Below are 24,344 nucleotides of genomic sequence, written 5' to 3'. Positions count from 1 at the left end.
TTTATTACACCAGTAAGTTATCACACACACACATACACCCCCAAAACAGCTGTGTTGTTATGTGTCTGTATTTGTATGTATCTATGCATGTGTAGGTATATCCATATGTGTGCAAACACACACACACTACACTTTGTGTGTGTGTATGCAGCCTTCACATATTTAGTTTTATATTGCCTTTAACTCTAATTTCTTAAAAAAGATTACTTAACCATCATTTTGACTGCTTAGCCGATCCCTGTCTAAATAGCACTGATAATAGGAATTTAAGATTCAGAGAAGAGCAGTGTCTTTATTTTCTTAGTGTTTCTCTTATTATCTGCAATGTACTTCTTATTTGAAACCTCCAGCACATCCTATTCACAGTCGAAGTAGCTGTTTCCCTATGGCATATAACAATATACTCACAGCTATGCATTGCATTAATATTTTTTACATTTATGTTTAACCAATATGTTGACCACAAAATCTGGACATCATTCTGAGAACAGAGGAGAAAAATTAATAGTCAAATGATTCCCACTATTCCTTGAGTTTAGAGACCATGGTAATGGAAACTGAATTTCTGTCTTAGCAGTATATGGTAGTCAGAGCTCTTGGATGACTGCTTTTTAAGGAGCTCACCTTTTTTTTTTTTTTTAATTAATCTGTTTATTTTAATTGGAGGCTAATGACTTTACAATATTGTGGTGGTTTTTGCCATACATCGACATGAATCAGCCATGAGTGTACATGTGTCCCACCATCCTGAACCCCCTCCCACCTGCCTCCCCACCCCATCCCTCTGGGTTGTCCCAGAGCACCAGCTTTGAGTGCCCTGCATCATGCATCAAACTTGCATTGGAGCTTACTTTTGTAGTGAAATCTGTGAATAGCATTCAGATGGGCCTTCTTCCCAGTAAACCTGAACCAAGTATCTGAATCTCTAAATACTGACAGAGTGACTTGAAGAGAACTAAGGGTACTATTTTCCCCGATGTTTATGCTGCCTGTGGTGTTTTGTAAAGCAGCTCCCTTGCTCCAAGCCATGGGTGTGTCCTGCTGCACACACACAGAAATGTGCAAGTCTCTTGATGTGACGTGCGTGTCACTATTTCATGGTCATGTTTGTATGCACTGATATTTTTTATCTTTATTTTAGCATAGAAAGAATGTTTTGTTGTTTCTTATTTAACAAAAAATAAGATTTATGTTCAGTGACCATGTGGTTGATCTATTTACTGCAGAAAATGCTTGACTACCTCAAGGAGAAAAAGGATGTGGGCTTCTTTCAGAGCCTGGCTGGCCTGATGCAGTCATGCAGGTAAGCACCTGCTTTCCTTGCTTTAGTTCCACTCAGTGGTTGTATCTTTAAAAGTACTTTTTTTACATTACTGATGGTACTTATATACAGAAAAATTTTTTATTGAAACAGTTTTTTTAATTTAATTAATTTTTATTGGAGTATATAGTTGTTTTAGAATGTTGTGTTCACAGAAGATTTTTTAATGGTTAAACACACTTTCAAGTGGGGCAAAAATGTGCAAGTGTCTTATATTCTGTCTTGCTGTTAGATGTTAGTAATGTCTTCATTACTAACTTGTTCCATGTTAATAATGTCTTAAAATAATATTCCTTGTGCTTAAATAGGGACCTTGGATGATTTTTGAAAACCAGAAAAGTCCATTTCATTTTATCTATGAGCTTTGAGATCACGTTCCCTACAGTGATCCTTAACCAACTAATTTATGATCATTTTCTAGTTTTTACAGTATTTAAAATCATTCAGATAGCATTTGACTAAAGAACCTGACACATACTTAATGTGATAAGCTATTCCAACTGGAAAAACATGATTATTATGCCTGCTGACTTTGTAATGTTCTTCCAAGTTGAAACCCATTATTGCCATATACTTGACTTTCAAATGGATCATTTCAGTGTGGTCCCTGGAGAGGTGGTCTGCTACAAAAAAAACACACTATTGGTAGACATTGAGTCAGGGTGTTTTCAATGCATAATAGCATTCGGTTCACACTTCATGATATACATTTGCCATTCTGAAGAAAGGAAAGGTTCTGTTAGTCCTCTAAATGTTTTTCTCCCTGTTATTGCAGTGTCCTCGACCTAAATGCATTTGAGCGACAAAACAAAGCTGAAGGACTTGGGATGGTGACTGAGGAAGGATCAGGTACTGATCACTTAAAAAGATCCCCTGTCCCCACTTCTTCCCTGAAATTACCTTTCCAGTACAGAGAGATGCGAGGTTATCTAAATGGACTCCGTGCTTATGTGACTCATTTAAAAGTTCATAGTTAGACACCTATATAGGTCACATCCAAGACCCCAAACCTAACCTTCCATGTTGGTAATTGACTCCTTGTTGTTTCAGACCCACTGTCTGTGACCTTTCCCCTAGCTGGGGATAAAGAACCCTTATCATAGAATTATATCTAAAATTATAAAGTGCATGGATGAGCCAAATTAGGAAATGTTTGACTTCCTCTGGCCATTTTAGCAAACTGGCAGGCTTCCAGATTCTATCTCCTTAGGATAGAAATGCTCTCAGAGCCTTCGGTCCATCAGTATTCTTACTACTCTTCCCTTTTAGCTCAGTTATCCTTCTATTTGATAAATCCATATGTCTTTTCAAGTACAAGTTGTTTAAGAAAATAAATTAAAGAGTAGTCTTTAACTTTGATCATTTAATGTACATGTGCATAAAAATAACTCACATAATAGAGTTTTTCTCTCTTTAAATAGATGTGTAAACTAGAAAATTTAGCACACTGTGCATTTAAAGCAGAAATAATTGTTGCTGCACATTCATTTTGGTATCTATTAAGAAAAAACTATCTTCTCTATTTTTGGTTTTGATTTGTTTTTATTCTCTTGTGTTTGATTTTTAAATTATTTTAGTTTGAGTAAGGCCCCGTGCGTTTATCTGTTTTTGTTTGTTTTGTCTGGTTCGGAGTTGTCACCTTATCAATGTATTAGTTTTAGAACATCGGGTCTTCTAAAAAACTACGCTTATTGCAAAAAAAATAAATTTTCTCCCCTCTGGCATTGGTAGTCCACTTGCCTTTCTAAAATATTTTAGAATTAACAAATCTTTCTAATTATCTTTGTATATTTTTGTTCTCACAATAGGAAAAAGAATTTAGTTGCATTTTTCTTCCTGTATTTTAAAGATGATCATTTATACATATTCTAATGCTGCTGCTTCTATATCACCTGTGTAATTTTATTTTCTGCTTGGCATTTGAATGTAGAAGTTCAGACATCAAGTTAATACTTGATTATTATTGGTTATTTAATTGGGTTAGCTACCTTTAAGAAAAATCACCAGCAGAATTCTGAACTTACTTAGATATTCTGAAAAGGAACTTCAAGCTAAATCTCTTCATTACTAATATTTGTGTCACTAATTACAACTCCTGGCCTAATGGACCTGTCTGGAGAATTCAGAGCCACTACAAAGCCCACGTCCCGTTAACTGCATTGCCTTTAAGGTCTCACAGAAGTCCTAGGGTTTTTACAGCTGTAAAGTGCCTTAAAATGAGTCAGTTCTCTATCTGACTTCCCTGTTTTGGAATTAGTAATCAATTTTATTTTCCCCTGAAGTTTTTGCCTGGTGTACCAGAGGCTCTGAACATAATTCCATTCACTGTTCCATGTCACTCTTTACATCAGCTCCCACAAAGAAATAGTGACCACACAGGTTTGTTTTCCTGGCCTCCTAGACTTTTATCAACCAGATATGGATTGAAATAACACTTGTGAGTCCCAATTCAGAAATAAGTTGATAAGAGCAGCCATCCTGATGTGAGAATTAGTTCTGTCTCTCAATATGAGATTGGTTTGGTTAGTTTATTCTTTTTAAAGATGCACACAAAAGTTATTGCCCAAATTGATTAACACATTTATATTTTATTTCCTTACAAACAGCAAAACAAAAACAATGTCTCAACTTCTTTTCTTTTTCCCCATTTCCTTTCCTTTCAACTACTGTCCATGTATATTCTCCCTTCCTCAGTCATCACTCATGAGCGTGGTAATTATTAAAAATGAACTGCCTTTTCTTTATTTGCTCCTTTATTTGTTGTTAGCTTGATGTACAGTCTTGATAGTGACAGTTTTTGTGCGTTTTTCCTTTTCTAGACCATTTTAGCAAGTAGTTTATTTACTTTTCATCATTATGCATCCTTTTACTTTTAAAACTTATGTATCAAGCTTTCCTTTTTTTTCTCCCTATGAGGATGTGTAGTTATTAACATGGTAGACATAAAGGGGCAACAAGCATTTAAATGATGGTCTTGGATTTGTTTGGTTCTGTTCTTTCATTTAAAAGAAGTTCTGGTGGACCCAGTGTTTGCAACTATTGTGTAAATGAGTGAATGTGTGCAATAGTTTCCCTGTGGCGTTTCTGTTTTGGACATACTGTGGCTTTATGGCTGCACCAAGTGGTGCATGGGAAAATCAATGCTGATCCAGGGTGGGTGGTGAATGGTGGAGTCTCCTTTAAGCCATTGGACTCTGCCAGTTCACCTCCAAGTATTAAGAGATCTACAGTTTTTCTCTGTGCCTTTGAAAATATCACATATTAAAAACCTTCTAACATAAAATGACCTTTCATTCTTGAGATCAAATTTGAAGAACACTAGAAACAGTAGCAAGTATTTACTCTTCAGGCTAGCGTAATAACAAAGATGGCATTGATATTGCAAAGCTAGTTAAAGTTAGAAAGTTAAATTGCTCAGTCGTGTCCAGCTCTTTGCGACCCCATGGACTGTAGCCCACCAGGCTCCTCCATCCACGGGATTCTCCAGGCAAGAGTACTGGAGTGGGTTTGCCATTTCCTTCTCCAGGGGATCTTCCCGACCCAGGGATCAAACCCAGGTCTCCCGCATTGCAGGCAGATGCTTTAACCTCTGAGCCACCAGGGAAGCAAGGTAGTCTCTAAAAGACGTGACATGTGGTGGTGATAAAGAAGGGATGAGATTTTCTCAAACAGTATTCTGTGTGTCAGCATGGCTTCAGAGATTAAGTTCTGCTTTCTCAGTACACACTGCTGCCTTCATCAAGAGACCTCTTAGGAGACTGTGCAATGACAACTCATTGGCTCTAATGATTACTATACTATTTCCAAGATTGAGAACACCTATACTGACTCTATCTTTGGCATTTTTAAAAAAAAATTTGTTACGTGGCCATTCTTTTAAGATTCTGCAACTGTTAAGAAAAGTATGTACCCTTATAGGTGAAAGGTCATCCCTCTTGGAAAATATAGAAAAGACTGAAAAATCTAAATCCATTAGTGATCTCATTGCTTCACAGCTTGAGGCTTATGCGGTATAAGCTCAGGTCTGAGAAAATAATCTGATAGATCTAAATCTCCATCCTAACCAATTCTGTTTAGTAAGCTAAATCTGTTGCTGATGATGAAATGACCATAAATTATGTCACTTTGTAAAATGTGTAACTTAAATACATGAACTTTTTCGTACCCATGACTTTCCCATGTTATTTTCCCCTGTTTTATAAACAGAGCAAGGCAAAGTAAGATTCCATGGCTTGTCCAGGGTCACACAGCAGTGTGGTAGGATCAAGGCTAAAATGCAGGCATTCTTTCTGTCTCTAATTTGCCAATTCCACAAGCCAATTCCCTTTCCTTCCAGTCTCTAGTAGTCTTTGGGGGACTTATTTTTTGTCCAGCACATTGGCTTAGGTTAGAATTATGGGCCCCCTAATGTCTCCCTTCAAAGGCAGCCATTTTTGCCAATTTTTGAATCCATTGTTGAAGTTTCAATACCACTTTTAAGCTTTTTATGATTACACATGATACTCCCCATCTGGATTGAGATACCATTAGGAAATACATGCTTCTCTAGGTTTGTATACAGCTGTCCCTCGAGATCCATGAGGGATTGGTTCCAGGACCCTCTTCCTGTCCACAGATGCTCAAGTCCCTTATATAAAACGGCATAGCGTTATCATAGCCCTGTATCCACAAATATAGGACAGCGGTATAAGGATATCGGACTAATTGTTGATACTCCTTTTTCTATACTGTCGTTGTCATGTAAGTTTGCCATGTATCTTTATCCCACCTTGTTAAATTTCCCTCATTTTTATTGGGTTGGCAAAAAGTCCTACCTGTTTTTTCCATAACATCTTACAGGAAAACCTGAAGGAACTTTTTGGCCCACTCAATACAAAAGTCTGGACTTCCCCCTTGTTAAAAAAAGAAAAAAAATTCTTCAGATGTGTTTAGATTTTGTGATGTGCTCAGTGTTGTCCTCTCTGTATATTTTTTAGTCCTATGTGTTTTATTTTACTATATGAAATGAAGTTCAAAACCAAAAACTTCTATGAATTTTTGAAATTTCATTCCATCCTTGGATTTTTGATTTGTTTCTCCTCAGTACCATTTATCCTCATTACAAATTCATGATGAGCTTGAAAGTGCAATTTTTCTTCTTTCAAACATCTTCTTGGAATATAGTTGAAGATACTGCATCATATTTTTAATCATTTTGCAGGGGTCCTTGACTTCATAAACAAGTTAAAATTTGGAAGCTGATCTGATTCCTCAGAAATTGTTTGATTTTCTAAAATGTTATATAAAGCATTAATACAAGTTAAGCTTCTTCCATTTCCACCTGTATTTGGCAATGTGTTGCCTTGAGGTTCTTGCCTATGTATTTATAGTGACCTCATGAAGTTTATGTGAAGTTAAGTGAAAAGGTTTCCTTTTAATTAATTAATCAAAAGGATAGTTGTAGCAATCTTTAAATATTGACCATGCTAATGTTTTTTAGTGTTTTTAGTGCTTAATTATTTATTGGCTATCTTCCACCCTAGATTGTCCCAAGGGTACTTTCCCACATGGAGTCCAATAGATCCTGATATCCATCTGGATCCTAACTATATTATTCTGTCATTCCTGTGTAAATATTCTCTTCAAGGAAAGCCTATGGTTAATGGCACTAAATAGATTTTTTTTTTAACATCCTTGCACAGTTTTTAAACTTTGAAGCACTCATTTAAATTTGAGTGGCTAATACATGCTAGACACTGTCCTAGATATTGGATTTATACAGGAAATCCAGAGTATTGTGTAGAGAGACTTGTAAATAAGCAACTTCAGAGCAGTTCCCTCTGTGTAAGAGAAAACTGAGCTGCCAGGGCTGGGGGAAGTATATCATCATAGACATAACACACAGCCTGAAGTAGAAGTTTATCTGGTAGATAAGTAAGGCAAAGAAAAGCATTCCCGTGAAAGGGATCCCCATATGCTAAGTTTAAGGTACAAAACATATGGGAGAACAGTAACTAACCTGGTGTGATTGAGAAGAAATGAAGCCAGTAGAGGATGGAAAGGTACTGTGGGAGACCCTAAAGGACCTTCTTTACAGGGAACTTGCACTTTCCTTCTGAGACCTTGGAGAGCCATTAAATAAGTAACACTTCTATAATATTATGTTTTGTGTGTTGATTCACTTGGAATCTAAATTCCCACATTCACTCTTCAAAATGCTTCCAGTAGAATCTACTAACATTAAAATTTACAGATTTCTCATTCTCAGTAGTGCTAGCATACCAAATAGACCATATATATATATGTGTGTGTGTGTGTGCACACACACACACACACACACTTCAGTAAAAAAAAAGAAAAGAAAAGAAAGAAAAAGGGAAAAAAATGAAGAGAGAAGGCTACAAGAAAAACAACCTGAAATCATGTTTGAAAGCAAAATATTTTTTTCTCCACTGCTAGCCTTTAATTCTATTATCCATGGGTCATACCTAATTTATTTCATACAGTGGGCATTTTTATTATTTAGGAATGCATTTTATACATGGTGTCAGGTGTCAGTATTGTCAACCAACAATACTAAGGTTGTTACCTTAGTTTAAATACATGCATTTAATAAAATTATAAATGATTTATTACAACCCACTTGAATTCTGTATTTTAGAAATCTAGGACTTTTAAAATTACTTCATGCCATTAAAACTTCACATTGATTCCTATTATGCTTTGCATATTTCAAAGCAGTTGTACTTGTTTGAACCAGTTTGATTCTCGCAGCAGCCCTATGAATTATGGAAGTCAGGAGATTGTTAAGTCCCATATCAAAACAATGAAAAAAGAGTCTGAAAGGTGAATTGATTTTTCCAAAGCCACATGTCTAAAATATGGGTTTCCCTGGGTTCTAAAATTGAAAACAAGTTAGGAGTCCACAATTTAAAATAAAAAATAAGCAAAATGATTGTTAGTCAAAGATTGATTACTGATGTGAACTTTGTGAAGTGGAGGAACTATGGCACCCTGCATTTAGAGAGACCATACAGTGTAGAAATTAACTGTTTGTTACCTGACCTTCTTGAAGTTAGGAATTGTGTCCATTAGTCTTTTTTATCTTCAGCATCTCACAAAGTGCCTAGCATATAGGGGACATGTAATGAATGTTTATTGAAGTTTACTGAATTCAAGTCTTTTACCTGTTAATAGCTCTATGAGAGTAGTCAAGTTACTTAATTTCTGAGTTGTTTCCCAAACCACAAAATGGGGTCATATCACCTCATTTTAGGATTATTGCAAACCTGAAATGAAATGATGAGAAAATATATCTAGCACAATGCCTAGCACACTATAGTCACTAACTAAATGCTAGCTATAAATCCATGTTCAAGTTTTTTATTCTTAGGGAATTCCCTGGTGATCCAGTGGTTAGGACTCTGTGCTCCCACTACAGGGGGCAGGAGTTTGATCCCTGGTTGGGGAATTAAGATCCCAAAAGCCACAAAACATGGCCAAATGAATAAATAATAAATTTTTTATTCTTTGGTAGTTGAGTTGTAATATTAGTTAAGCAGTCATATTTAGATCATTTAAGCCACATGATACTAAAACTACACACATGGATTTAAATGCCTAACTTTTCACTATTTAAAAGAATTTTTAGCCTTTATCCTTCAGTTTTTCCATATACAAAGTAAATATTTAAGTTCTCTAAAGATCTGTAATCAGAATTATTTCCTCCTTGGCAATGGGGGCTTTTGGGGACTTGTTTAATGCAGCCAGTTTCATATTTTACACTACTCACTTTTTTATCTCCACATTATTAGAGATATTGACATAGCAAGACCCGACAACACTGGAGATCTTAGTCTTCTGGAGTCTATTGATGCTAATGCAGTTGTTTATATATATAGTAGTCTTTTTATTTATTTCACTAATTTTAGTAACAGTTATTGATAATTAATTATTAACAATTAAATCTTTTCTGGAGATAGGTCTGCCAATTTTGAGCTATACGTATGGACAGTCTAAGTAAAAACAACTTTGTTTTAACTGAACTTAAGCAAAACTTTGTGTACTTTTTTATTAATTAGATAAACCATTTGGGAGTAGAAAAGCCTTTTAAAGTATTTTAATTTTATTAAATCTCTAAAAGAGGAATTACTTTTTATTGGTAGCTTGAATAAATAAGGTCTACCAATATTATTTCCAGGTGAAAATTTATATTTTTTATAATATTTGGTCCATTAAAATTAAGGCAACTTTTTTGCATGAGACGGGGTGCTCAGGGCTGGTGCACTGGGATGACCCAGAGGGGTGGGATGGGGAGGCAGGTGGGAGGGGGGGTTCAGGATGGGGAACACATGTAAATCCATGGCTGATTCATAGCAACGTATGGCAAAACCACTACAATATTGTAAAGTAATTAGCCTCCAACTAATATAAATAAATGAAAAAATAAATAAAAAAATAAATAAAATTTTTTTTTAATTAAGGAAACTTTTTGAAAATATAAACACACTTCACACCTAAGTTGATAGGCATGTTGTTCCCATCTTTATTTAGTGTCGTTGCAACTGTTCCTAATAATACTAACCTTTTCACAATTCTTTAAAAAGGGGTCAGATAGATTATGTAGAGCCAGTGAGGTATGCAGTATACATTTTCCATTCATTTTATAGACGAGAAACCTAAAGCACAAGGAACAAACTCATCATCACAACAGTATTGAAACAACTTTCCCCTTTATTACAGTGTTAGAAATGATAAGCCCTTTATAACTGAAAACAAAACCAAGGGAGCGCCCTTCACAATAGCTACATTTGGCCATCATGCAGCCATTGCAAATAAGATATTTAAAACGTAAGAGCACTTTCAACTACATTTTACTCCATTTCGTTATTTCTTATTAACCTTAGTTTCCATCTTACAATGGAATTTCTTTTGCGCACATCCCAAAATAGACTGGTGCTCGTGTACCTTCTGCAGACATAAAGCCATCCTCTTGGTTCCTCCACCACCTACAGGCAGCATGGGCAATGGCAGCATTTTAATCAGGAATGTATTCCTTAAGCAGCAGCACCCTAGTCAATAACCTGGTATCGCCTGACGGTAAATGAAGGCTTGCCCCCTTTCCCCTCCCTTCTCTCTCTCATTCTGCTGTGTGCAGCGTGTCCAATGTAAGTGAAGTCACTTGTGTGTGTTTCGGTATACAGTCTAAAAGATACTGTGCATGCCAACAAAAAATAAAATGTTATGTTATAAATTAATGTGCATTGTACAGAGCATTTCTAGGTACCCCGGTAGACTACATGTTAATTTATTTCAGTGTTAACTTTCCTGAATACTTTCTACCAGGGGTTACTTATTCCACATTGAAGTTATGAAGATTGATAGTATGTCTTTGGTTTTATTGATTCAAATTTCTGAAAATGGAAAAAACAAAACATTTTAGACGGGTTCAACAAGGAAAAAGTCAATAAGTCTATGTAACTCATAATATTTTGATTTAAATATCATTTTAAAGCATCTTCACGAAATGATACAAAGTGTCATCAGTGAAGAGTTTAGTTTGTTTATTAGTTTAGACTGTTCCTTTTTTCCTATTCTGTCATGAATGTAAACACTGAGAAATGGGCTTATCAGCCATGTATTGAAATTCAAAACAACGCACATTTAAACGTTTAGATTTGCCATGTCACATTTATCGACATGGTGATCTTAGTTTGGTCACCAAATATCATATCTTACAGGCTCATAGGGAAACCAGTACAGTGATTTTATGTACTTTTTTTAATGTTTATATTAGTTTTCAAAATGGTTTTGCTTCCTAACCCTCCCATTATATGAAGCCTCTCACTTTGAAAGTCACAGACTGCAGACTGGTAAGTCCATCACCTCTCTGTCATTATGATCATTCATAATTTCGGTTCCAGTAAACACATGATCATTGCATAGTTTTCTTTCCTAGCCCAAAGTTATCTCCAGCCTGAAAAGTTATTATTATTTTTTTAAATACATGAGTATATTCATTCACTTGCCAAACAACATTTTTTATGTTTTTTGTCATTTTGCTTTCTAAACAAATTGAGATTCCAGAGCATACACTCATAATGTTGACAGTGTTTTTTTCACGGACACTGTACGCTTTTAAACTCAACTTTCATTTGTGTGGTGCCAGTTTTTTGTTTGTTTTCTTCTTTGTGTTTTTGCTTTCAAAGTAACTTGTGATTAAGGTACATTTAAATTGAAATAGAGGTGAAATATCTCAACCCTTTCCTGAGGCTTCATCCTGGCCCCCACACATATAGTTAGTGTTGAGTGATGCAGAATACCTCCAATGGCTCTGAGATGTCCTCCTTTGCACACTGCTTTGTTAGGTTTAGCTTTCTTAGCAGGAGTCAGCAAAGTCTTTCTTTTGCTTTGATATTTGGAGTTAGGTCTGCTTGCCAGTTCCTCCTCTGGAAGGAATGCTACAACCAATGAGCACTCTATTTGGACAAGCTCATGAGAGAATTCTTTGAAATGAGTCAAGAAACATTTTCTAGTCATTTAGAATTTTCACAGAAATCCTTTAATTAATATGTCAATACGAGAAACTCTTAGCCCTGTTTTATATATATACCGAACGCCTTCGTATTGAAACTTTTGGTCAGACTCTAAGAACAAAGCAGATTTAACTTCCACGTTTGTAAGAGATGCAGAGATCCTACACAAAAAGAAAGATAGAAAGAAAGGGGGAAAAAGTTCAAATCTCTGAACCTCTTCAGGTTGTTTCTAAAATGTTGCCAAACCCATGCTGCTACTTTAACAGAGAGAGATCTGCGTTTTTAAGAGTCAAATGTTCTTTTCTTACCAAGAAAAAGTGCATCTATCTGTCAAGCGCATGATCTTAAGAGCTTCAGATAGAAAAGTGGCTATGATTTGTGACTGTTTTTGGTTCAGACGATGCTAGATGAATATGCAAGTTTGATGGAGGTGGGGATGCAAAGGGAGATTGAGGCTGAAGTGGCTGATAACATTGGGTCCCTCTGGACTTCTGCAGGAGAGAAGGTTCTGCAGGATGACGAATTCACCTGTGACCTCTTCCGCTTCCTGCAACTGCTTTGTGAGGGACACAACTCAGGTTTGTGAGACCCCAGACTCTTCATGGTACCCAGCAGTAAGCATTTTGAAGCCAGTAATGACAGGAGCCTCTTAGTTCTAATTGTTCTGCTTCTCCTAGGTCGAGAAAGTTCTTGAACATTGAGCATTGGCCCTGGGGTATTTTCTATGTCACTTGGAGTCTTTCAAAGTCCTTTGCTAGCTATTTCACTTAATTCTTTCTTTTCCCCTCTAAATAAATGGTTTTAAGATATTGATATTCTAAGAGAGATATTTTTTAGTGATAAAATTACAGTAATGCTGAATTTTCTTGCTTGAATGGCATTGCAGATTCTTTACCATCTGAGTTACCAGGGAAGCCCATTTGAATGGCATATGTGTATAATCAATAATTTGAAAAGCAAAGCTCTAGAATAGCATTGATTTGTACATTTTACACATACATGCTATTTTTTAATTAAAATTGACTTGCTTGAAGACAATTTTTAGGTTTTAAAAATGTAGTGTGCATATTTGATATAAAGAAAATCTCAGGAAATTTTGTTCACAATATAGACTTTCAAAACATGAATTTCATAATTCTTACTAGTTTTTCTCATGCTGGAGAAGACAGCTGATAGAAAGATGCAGATTGTGAAAAAAGATGTAAATTAAATACAATAAGTAGCTGTGGAGACGTATGTAGGTTTCTTTCTTTTTTACCTCCTCTCTCTGACTGGGGGAATCTACTTCACTATGTAACTTGCCATGATGTATTTCCATTCGTTGTTTATGTATCGAGCTCTCCATCAGGCTTGTGCATCTGTGATGGCAGCAGCTTTATCTTGATTTTTTTTTTTTCTTTCCCCAACACTTAACATAGTACTGAAGAACAAGAGATTATGGAATAAATCATTTAATTACTCTATTCTACAGGATGGAAGTCCTTTTCAGCCCAGAGCTTTAGAGCAAGGAATCAGGAAACAGGTGTTAACAAACCTCTTAGGCGAAATTTAAATATTGATATTCTGTGAAGCACCTAGGTTTGTTTTTGAGGTGCTCACTTTTTATGGAAAATATAAACTATTCAATGTTCAAACTATCAGATATAACACTACAGAAGCTGCAGTGATTTTTGGTCTAGACATCATTTGCTCTTAGAATTGTTCAAAGAATTAATTTAAAATGTTTGAATGCACTTTAATAACATCTTTTGATCTTATGTAGATTTTCAAAATTATCTGAGAACTCAGACTGGCAATAATACAACTGTCAACATAATCATCTCTACTGTAGACTATCTTCTGAGAGTTCAGGTATGTTGCTTTTTATTAGCAGCAAATTAAAACGCTGGCTAGTTGGCATGATATGGCAGCTGTGAAACTGACATGGTACAATGTGTTTTGATTTATAAGGTCAAAACTTATTGAGGTATTTTGTCTTTGATCACAGTCTTTCCCCAAATGTTAGGTTGAAACTGCCACTATTATCTTCGCCTCTGATTCTGGCTCTTACTTTATTTTCTTTCTATAAGTAGGAATGTTTTTTTCCCTGCAGTTTTTAGCTTGATGGCATTTTAAATTCCTTTTCAATTTGTAAAGCATCAACATGCTCTTTTCCTTCCTCTGTGGTTGATAAATAAATGGGAGAAGAATGTTTGAAACATTACTAAAAATGGGAAAGGCTTTCAAACTACCTAACATACAATTAAATATAAGAGCCTAAGGTCAATTCTTTTCAGCTCTCCAAATGTCTGATGAAAAAATTCAGTCTAACACTCCATCACTTAAAAATATCTTCAGTACTATAGTAATGTTCTCCATGTTACTAGAACTGAATCTGAAGGTGTAGGTCTCTTAATGGAATTTTATACTTTTATTTCTCATTTTATTTAGAAGGAAATCAGGTGTAGTACTTTAAAGATCACAGACTCCCTGTTTCTTCCTTAATCTTTGAATATGTAAAAGCACAACACTCTTACCTAAAACTAATGGAGAAAAAGTCTATTTCTGAAGCAAATATATCAAGAAGCTTTGCTGAAAATATATCTGTAACTTTCAAAATCATATCTCAAAACCTGAATGTAGTTTACATGGTAGCCCAAATTATATTATTCATTTAGGCAACTAAAATTCCTTTAAAATGTAAGTTATTGTTGAAAACATCCTGTTTGGACACATCAATCATATTTAGATGTGTTTTTAACAATTGTTGTCAGTATTTATAAGGAGTCCAACCAGTTTCTTCCAGGGCCTTTACACAAGTCAGGAACATTATGAAATTCTCATTAAAGAAATGTTACTGGCTTTACTGGAGAAAAAGTAGACCAGATGTTTATATTCTATGATTTGTCTAATTTCTGTGTTCACATAGTAATATTTAACTGCTCTATGGATAAATATGCGTTAGTGTTATGAATCCTTACGTTTGTGAATTTCAAGGTCTTCAGAGACAAAAAGTCATTTTTAAAGCTAAGTTTTCTGCTTATCTTCTCTCCAGATGTTATTTATATCTAGGGAGGATATTGCTGTATTTTATGTTTAGGAAAATCATTGAGAATAGTGTTTATTTCACAGATATTTTTGTTTGCTTCCAATCTGTTATTTAAAATGCTTTCCTTTAAAGAGTCTAAAACTAGACAGGTCTTTGATAGCTTCAAAATGAGCTTTAATCCTATCATCTCTTTTTTTCAGGAATCAATTAGTGATTTCTATTGGTATTACTCTGGGAAAGATGTCATTGATGAACAAGGACAAAGGAATTTCTCCAAAGCTATTCAAGTAGCAAAACAAGTCTTTAACACTCTTACAGAGTATATTCAGGTAAACTTTTAAGCATTTCTGTTATTTGAAAAAGAATGAAAAAAAAGAGTCAACTGGTTAGCATTAAATTCCTTGGAAAAAACGCAGCATGCCTAAAGTATTTTCCTGCTCTCATCCACATTTCCTAATGACCCCTTCTGTAGAATCTTAGCCAATGGGTCATTTAAAATGAGATGTGAATTTATGTGAAATGAACTTGCTTTACCACTTGGTGGACTGAGATATCATGAGATACCAAGGCATGAACCATGAGGTTGAATGTGTCGTATCTCCAACACCTAGTGTATTTATTAAGCACTCAATAAATATTAACGAAGAAGGAGAGAGAAGAAGTGAAGGAGAAAGGGCAGAACTTTAAACCACTTTTTATAGTATTCTTGTAAAAATGAGGAGGGAGTTTTATAGAAACTTTATAAAAAGGAAAAGAGCATTTAAAAACTTCACTTTAATGTGTGTGTGTGTGTGTGTTGTCAACTGAAAAAAAAATATTGCACAACCTAAAATTTGGAAATTGTGTTTTATTTGGTGGACTTACTTAGGACTTAAACCCAGGAGCAGCCTCTCAGCTCTGAGTGACTGTTCTAAAACGTAAGGGATGAGCCAGGATATGTAGTTTTTTGCAATAAATAAATAAATAAATAAAGTAGTCAGAATATCAAAAGATTACAATTAAAGAAAACCAGACATCTGAAGTTAGTGAATTTTGTCCTTTTCTATGTATGGGAAGGTGCAAGAGTCTGGGCTCCCGGAACTCATTCCTTTGATTTGCACCTTACCTCTCAGGACCTGGATCCTGAATCCCCTCAGGTACACCATTTGGGGTGGCTGCAGTGGCTGTTGGCTTGATGGCAACAGCATCCTTTGTTTACTTAAATGGCAGGCGACATTCTTTGTCCACGCAGTATGTGTGTGTGTACATATATGTGTGTATATATAAATATATTATATAGCAATACAACGGGATAATTATAATATATTTAAAATTTTCAAGTCCCATGAATAATATACATTTTTTACATTGATTTGCTTTACATTCTTCTTGGGGTAGACTTCTAGTTTTGACCTGCAGATTCTTAAAAGAATTTATAAAATTTTTCTTTCTTCAGCAAGCAAAACGTTGCCATTTTCTAGAAGACTTGTGTCCATGGCTGATATTACTCTGACTCCATCACTGTAATTGAAGTGTCATGTACAAAAATAAAATAGGAGGAAGAAACTTACAGTTTGCTTTGTCAGACAAAACATAGTCTTAAGGGGGAAAGGGTTAAGTAAAAATAACAGATTGTGTCTCCAAAGCCTGGCATACTTGCAGGTATCTGAGAATGACTGAGGGAGAGAACTCTTCATGGCCAAGTGAAGCCGCCAGGGCTGAGTGGTGCGGAGGAAAGATGGAAGCGTGGCTGCTCCTTACCTCCCCTAGGTTCACCCTCTCCTCTGTATTAATAACTTGGAAGGATCTCACTATTTCTGTTTTCTCCGTCGGCAGGGAAGAGGATTCTTATTTTAGCATTTCAAAATGGGAAAGCCACACTTGATAATTCTTATAACTTTTCTTTATTCAAATGCAAGTGAAGTTTGAAATCCAGTCCAGACCATTCATGTTCCTATTTCCTTATCTTCCTTGGCTTCCATTATTGCCTTAATATTCTCATCAGTGTCTAGAAAGAGAGCCATTCCACGTTTGGTGTGAACTGTCCTGATTAAATAATAAGATTGATTGATCTTATTGATTGACATTCACAAGCAAGTGAATTTATAGAAACAGCAAATGGCTTCTTAAAAAAAACTAAAACACAAATGCCTTTTGAGCCAAGAGTAGGCATTTCTTGGTTCTAAAAGTAAGTGAGAGTCCTAAATTTATATAAAATTAGAAGTATCCTTTGACCTCTCAATGTGCAAAATTTTTTATTCTAACTTATTTATGTAAGATGAAAAGAAAAGATACATTCATCAAGGAGAGATAAGAAAGCCTTCCTAAGTGATCAATTCAAAGACCTAAGGTGAACAATAGAATGGGAAAGACTGGAGATCTCTTCAAGAAAATTAGACATACCAAGGGAACATTTCATGCAAACATGGACACAATAAAGGACAGAAATGGTATGGACCTAACAGAAGCAGAAGATATTAAGATGAGGTGGCAAGAATACACAGAAGAACTATACAAAAAAGATCTTCATGACCCAGATTATCATGATGGTGTGATCACTCACCTAGAGCCAGACATCCTGGAATGCAAAGTCAAGTGGGCCTTAGGAAGCATCACTATGAACAAAGCTAGTAGAGGTGATGGAATTCCAGCTGAGCTAAATCCTAAAAAATGATGCTGTGAAAGTGCTGCACTCAATACACCAGTTTGGAAAACTCAGCAGTGGCCTCAGGTCTGGAAAAGTTCAGTTTTCATTCCAATCCCAAAAGCAATGGCAAAGAATGCTCAAACTACCGCACAATTGCCCTCATCTCATGCACTAGCAAAGTAATGCTCAAAATTCTCCAAGTCAGGCTTCAACCGTACATGAACTGTGAACTTCCAGATGTTCAAGCTGGATTAAGAAGAGGCAGAGGAACCAGGACCAGGACAATACTAACTAATCACTGTTCAGTGCCAACGAGCAGAAATAGCTCCTGTGAAAAGTACATGAACTGAGAACTTCTAGATGTTCAAGCTGGATTTACAAAAGGCAGAGAACCAGCGATGAAATTGCCAACATCCATTGGATCATTGAAAAAGCAAGTGAGTTCCAGGGAAACATCTATTTCTGCTTTATTGATTATGGCAAAGCCTTTGCTTGTGTAGATCACAACAAACTGTGGGGCATTCTTCAAGAGATGGGAATACCAAACCACCTTACCTGCCTCCTGAGAAACCTGTATGCAGGTCAAGAAACAACAGTTAGAACCAGACATGGAACAACGGATGGTTCCAAACTGGAAAAGGAGTATGTCAAGACTGTATATTGTCACCCTGCTTATTTAGCTTGTATGTAGAGTACATCATGTGAAATGCTGGGCTGGATGAAGCACAAGCTGAAATCAGGATTGCTGGGAGAAATATCAATAACCTCAGACATGCAGATGACACCACCCTTATGGCAAAAAGCAAAGAAGAACTAAGGAACCTCTTCATGAAAGTGAAAGAGGAGAGTGAGAAGCTGGCTTAAACTCAGGATTCAAAAAATGAAGTTCATGGCATCCAGTCCCACCACTTCATGGCAAATAGATGGGGAAACAATGGAAACAGTGACAGATTTTATTTTGGGGGGCTCCACAATCACTGCAGATGGTGACTGCAGCCCTTAAATTAAAAACCCTTTCTTCTTGGAAGAAAAGCAGTGACAAACCCAGACAGCTTATTATCAAGCAGAGGCATTACTTTGCCAGTAAAGGTCCATCTAGTAAAAGCTATGGTTTTTCCAGTAGTCACATGTGGATGTGAGAGTTTGACCATAAAAAAAGCTGAGCACTGAAGAATTTATGCTTTTGAGCTGTGGTGTTGGAGAAGACTCATGAGAGTCCCTTGGACTGCAAGGATATCCAACCAGTCCATCCTAAAGGAAATCAGTCCTGAATATTCATTGGAAGGACTGATGCTAAAGCTGAAAACTCCAATACTTTGGCCACCTGATGCAAAGAACTGACTCTTTAGAAAAGACCCTGATGCTGGGAAAGATTGAAGGCAAGAGGAGAAGGGGATGACAGAGGATGAGATGTTTGAATGGCATCACCAACTTGGTGGACATGAGTTTGAGCAAGCTCCAGGAGTTGATGATGGACAGGGAAGCCTGGTGTGCTGGAATTCTTGGGGTCACAAAGAGGTGGACAGGACTGAGTAGCTGAACTGATTTACATAACACAGAGCATTCTAAATGAACATTCATGGGTCAGCAGGTCAAAGAACAAGGTTTATTATGGCCAGTTCATTTTTTAACTTCTCTCTCTTGATATGTATGTATGTATATATGTATGTATACACACACACACATATATATCGGTCAAGAAGTTATGATTCAAGTTTTGCCTTATCATCATATTTATTGATTATTGATGATACTATGAATAAAACCTCATAATTTCCTTCATGCTTATTTTGATCTGGCTTTCAGTTGACAGCATTGCATATTGGTTTTTAACTTCAATTTTAGCTAACTATAGAAAATTATATAAGAGGGGAAATCCAAAATCATCAAAATAAAAGTAATCTCTAAGATTTCACTTCCAGTTTAACAAAGGGAAAAGAAGAACTTGAGTAAAAGGACATTTTATTGTCAAAATTCCTAGATTAAGACAACAGGATAACTGGTGAGAAAAGAGAAAGTTGTATTTATTGTTCCACAAGAAGGTCAACTTGAAAGTAACTGCCTTTTGACAGTTAGCCAGGTGTTTTTGTTTGTTTTTTATTTCATTTATTCATTGTATACATACATACATACATATATATCAGCTCAGTTCAGTTCAGTCGCTCAGTCATGTCCGACTCTTAGCGACCCCATGGACTGCAGCACGCCAGGCTTCCCTGTCCATCATCAACTCCCGGAGCTTACTCAAACTCATGTCCATTGAGTCAGTGATGCCATCCAACCATCTCATCCTCTGTCATCCCCTTCTCTTCCCACCGTCAATCTTTGCCAGCATCAGGGTCTTTTCAAATGAGTCAGTTCTTCGCATCAGGTGGCCAAAGTATTAGAGTTTCAGCCTTAGCATCAGTCCTTCCAATGAATATTCAGGACTGATCTCCTTTAGGATGGACTGGTTGGATCTCCTTACAGTCCAAGGGACTCTGAAGAGTCTTCTCCAACACCATAGTTCAAAAGCATCAATTCTTCGGTGCTAAGCTTTCTTTATAGTCCAACTCTCATATCCATACACTACTGGAAAAAGCAAAGCTTTAACTAGATGGACCTTTGTTGGCAAGTTAATATTTCTCCTTTTTAAAAGGCTGTCTAGGTTGGTCATAACTTTCCTTCCAGGGAGTAAGTGTCTTTTAATTTCATGGCTGCAGTCATCATCTTCAGTGATTTTGGAGCCCCCCAAAATAAAGTCAGCTACTGTTTCCACTGTTTTCCCATCTATTTGACATGAAGTGATGGGACCAGATACCACAAACTTAGTTTTCTGAATGTTGACATTTAAGTCAACTTTTTCACTCTCCTCTTTCATTTTCATCAAGAGGCTCTTTAGTTCTTCTTCACTTTCTGCCAGAAGGGTGGTGTCATCTGCATATCTGAGGTGATTGATATTTCTCCAGGCAATCTTGATTCCAGCTTGTGATTCATCCAGCCCAGCATTTCTCATGATGTCTCTGCATATAAGTTAAAGAAGCAGGATGACAATATACAGCCTTGACATACTCCTTTTTCTATTTGGAACCAGTCTGTTGTTCCATGTCCAGTTCTAACTGTTGCTTCCTGACCTGCATACAGGTTTCTCAAGAGGCAGGTCAGGTGGTCTGGTATTCCTGTCTCTTTGAGAATTTTCCACAGTTTATTGTGATTTACACAGTCAAAGGCTTTGGCATAGTCAATAAAGCAGAAATAGATATTTTTCTGGAACTCTCTTGCTTCTTTGATGATTCAGCAGATATTGGCAATTTGATCTCTGGTTCTTCTGCCTTTTCTAAAACCAGCTTGAACATCTGGAAGTTCAAGTCAATAAAGCAGAAGTAGATATATTTTCTGGAACTCTCTCACTTTTTCAGTGATCCAACAGATGTTGGCAATTTGATCTCTGGTTCCTCTGCCTTTTCTGAATCCAGCATGAGCATCTGGAAACTCACAGTTCATGTACTATTGAAGCCTGGCTGCTTTGCTAGCATGTGAGATGAGTGCAATTGAGCATTCTTTAGAATTGCCTTTCTTTGGAATTTGAATGAAAACTGGCCTTTTCCAGTTCTGCGGTCACTGCTGTTTTCCAAATTTGCTGGCATTTTGAGTGCAGCACTTTCACAGCATCATCTTTTAGGATTTGAAATAGCTCAACTGGAATTCCATCGCCTCCACTAGCTTTGTTCATAGTGATGCTTCCTAAGGCCCACTTGACTTCGCATTCCAGGATGTCTGGCTCTAGGTGAGTGACCACACCATGATAATCTGGGTCATGAAGATCTTTTTTGTATAGTTCTTCTGTGTATTCTTGCTCCCTATTCTTAATATCTTCTGCTTCTGTTAGGTCCATACCACTTCTGTCATTTATTGTGCCCATCTTTGCATGAAATATTCCCTTGGTATGTCTGATTTTCTTGAAGAGATCTTTAGTCTTCCCATTCTATTGTTTTCCTCTATTTCTTTGCACTGATCACTGAGGAAGCCTTTCTTATTTCTCCTTGCTATTCTTTGGCACTCTGAATTCAAGTGGGTACATCTTTCTTTTTTTCTTTGCCTTTAGCTTCTCTTCTTTTCACAGCTATTTGTAAGGCCTTGTCAAACAACCATTTTGCCTTCTTGCATTTCTTTTTCTTGGGGATGGTTTTGATCACTGCCTCCTGGTACAGTGTCACGAACCTCCATTCATAATTCTTCAGGCACTCTGTCTATCAGATCTAATCCCTTGAATCTGTTTGTCGTGTCCACTGTATAATCCTAAGGGATTTGATTTAGGTCATACCTGAATGGTCTAGTGGTTTTCCTACTTTCTTCAATTTAAGTCTGAATTCGGCAACAAGGAGCTCATGATCTGAGCCACAGTCAGCTCCCAGTCTGGTTGTTGCTGACTGTATAGAGCTTCTCTATCTTTGGCTGTGAAGAATAAGATCAGTCTGATTTCGGTGTTGACCGTCTGGTGACGTCCATGTGTAGAGTCTTCTCTTGTGTTGTTGGAAGAGGGCGTTTGCTATCACCAGTGTGTTCTCTTGGCAAAACTCTGTTATATGTTTTGCCCTGCTTCATTCTGTGCTCCAAGGCCAAATTTGCCTGTTACTCCAGGTATTTATTGAGTTCCTACTTTTTCATTCCAGTCCCCTGTAATGAAAAAGACATCTTTTTTGGGTGTTAGTTCTGGAAGGTTTTGTAGGTCTTCATAGAACCATTCAACTTCAACTTCAGCTTCTTCAGCTTTATATATATGTATATATATAATATGTTTATATATGTATATATGTTCATATGTGTATATATGTACACATCTATTTATGTATACACACTCTTTCCTATTATTTTCCATCATGATTTATCACAATATATTGAATATGGTGCCCTGTGCTATATATAGTAGGACCTTGTTGCTGATCCATTCTGTATATAATAGTAGCGAGGATTTCATGTTATAGGCACTGAGTAAATGAGGGGGTCTGGTTTTCCATTGGTATATCATTTCCATCGATACTGGGCATATCACTCAAAGTCCGCAGTCCGGCCCAAGATGGAGTCCTGCTTTCAAGACAGAGCCTGGTCTGTTTCCTCCTTCAGGAAAGCCAGCTGACTGAGAAGATGTCAGACTGATTTCTCAAAGTATCCATCTTATTGTGGTCTGGATGACAGGTCCTTTCATGGAATCAGAGAGAGAGAAAGAAGCAATGAGGAACTAAAGTCAAAAGGCAGAATAGAGAGGGAGAGGCAGTGAGGAAGTCAAGTAGAAAGGGTCTTCAGTCTTGGAAAACGTCTCCAGGAAGGGTCAGCCTTTGAAAGGGATGTGTTAATCTCTTCCATTCACAGGTAGGCAGTGTCACTCTATCTCTTTTTGAGTTGAACAAAGGCATTTTACTTTACAGTCAGGCAGAGGGTCAGGGTCCTTTTAGGCAGCTCGTTATGCATGATTGTAATAGCAAAAGCAACAAAAAGCAAGTCAAAGAAACAGTTTCAACAGGAAGTCAGAATTGGTTTCTTCTCTACTGCAAGCACACTGGGCACATTGCCAACAAGGGACCACAGTGAAATCCTGAAAATCTGTTGCTTTGACCCAGAAGCCAGACAGGAATGATGTCCTCTGTAAAATCAGTTTGGCCAGGTACACTGAATGTATTAACCTCTACATTAAGTGATTCCTTCTCCCCACTGTCTCTTCAAACTTGCTCTGTGGCCCATTTCTTTACCCCTCTTTGAATGGATCTTGTACTTCAGTCACTCTCAGATAAATAAAATTCCTTCAGTCACTTTGTCACAAGAATTGTCTCACTTCAGTCATTGTGTAGTGACAACATCACTTAACTCTTACCCATTTTAAAACTCCCCCTCAAAGAAACAAAAAACTTCCCCTCATGCCTGATTTCATGCTGGAACGGCCTTGTGGGCTGAGGGTAGAGAGCAAGAAGTAGGATCTGGGCTTCTCTACCTTCTATCCACAGGGCGTCTGTTCTTCCTCCTTCCCCCACAAGCCAGCCTCAGGCCTCCTTAGGGTAGGAACTCTGAAGAGGAAGAGTATGGGGAGGGAGGTTTTCCTCCAGGCATGTGGAATTCAGGACTGCACTGTGGCCTGGCCACCTGGGTGGCGTATTGTATTCTTCCTCTTATGACAGGGCTTGGCTCTCCTACTGCTTCCAGTGCCTGGAAACATGTCTTTTCCCTTCCAGTTTCAAATTATTCCACAATCTCTGTGCATCTGGTGGCCCCCATCCACCTCCGAAAATCACATTACCCTTTCAGACAGTTTCCTTGGCAATATTTCAAAGTCCTTTTGGACAGAATAGCTCCCACTTAAGAAATCAATTTTTTCTTACTTTCCCTCTTTTACACTTTCTAATACCAGGCTGTTACCCAAAAACTAGGTTCTTCTCTGGATGGATGTTGAGCCAATAGATACAACCAAAGATTGGGGGAAGGAAGGATTTACTATTACTTGCAGCAAGTAAGGAGAACACTAGGGTTCTTTCCCAAAGCAGTGTCTCTCCAAACAGCAAAATTGGGAAAGTTTTAAGCTAAGGGTACATGCATATTCATGAAGAGGCTTCAGCAGTGAAGAATTCAGACAGAGGTTGACAGGGTCCAAGCTTTAGTTGACTGAAATTAGGAGGGATGTCATCATTCTGTCCCCACCTGGGTGAGGGCCTTAGCTCCTGCAAAACTCAAGGACTGTATCAGATTATGTACCTCTTTTGAGGAGGAACTAAAACTTGGTTTTCACTGCACTATTATTTGACTGCTCTTTCTCTATTCCTGTGTTCCTTTGTTCCTTTGATTACTGAGATCTACCCAAGGGCAAGCATTGTGACCAGGCTGCGATCA

At 37.0% G+C, this 24,344-nt stretch overlaps 1 protein-coding gene across 1 annotated transcript in view; it reads left to right on the top strand.

Moving 5' to 3' along the window:
* Window positions 1–24,344, top strand: part of RYR2 (ryanodine receptor 2) — a 595,071-nt gene that overhangs the window by 503,540 nt on the left and 67,187 nt on the right. Inside the window, exons 84-88 of the mRNA XM_043477303.1 lie at window positions 1,227–1,303; window positions 2,097–2,170; window positions 12,333–12,413; window positions 13,598–13,686; window positions 15,064–15,192. Of these exons, the coding sequence (XP_043333238.1) occupies window positions 1,227–1,303; window positions 2,097–2,170; window positions 12,333–12,413; window positions 13,598–13,686; window positions 15,064–15,192 (450 nt within the window). The remainder of the gene's footprint in view (window positions 1–1,226; window positions 1,304–2,096; window positions 2,171–12,332; window positions 12,414–13,597; window positions 13,687–15,063; window positions 15,193–24,344) is intronic.

Source organism: Cervus canadensis, chromosome 8 (assembly GCF_019320065.1).
Source record: "Cervus canadensis isolate Bull #8, Minnesota chromosome 8, ASM1932006v1, whole genome shotgun sequence".
Classification (NCBI taxonomy): Eukaryota; Metazoa; Chordata; class Mammalia; order Artiodactyla; family Cervidae; genus Cervus; species Cervus canadensis.
The sequence above is the reverse complement of the archived record's forward strand: the minus strand, read 5'-3'. Positions and strand labels throughout refer to the sequence as shown.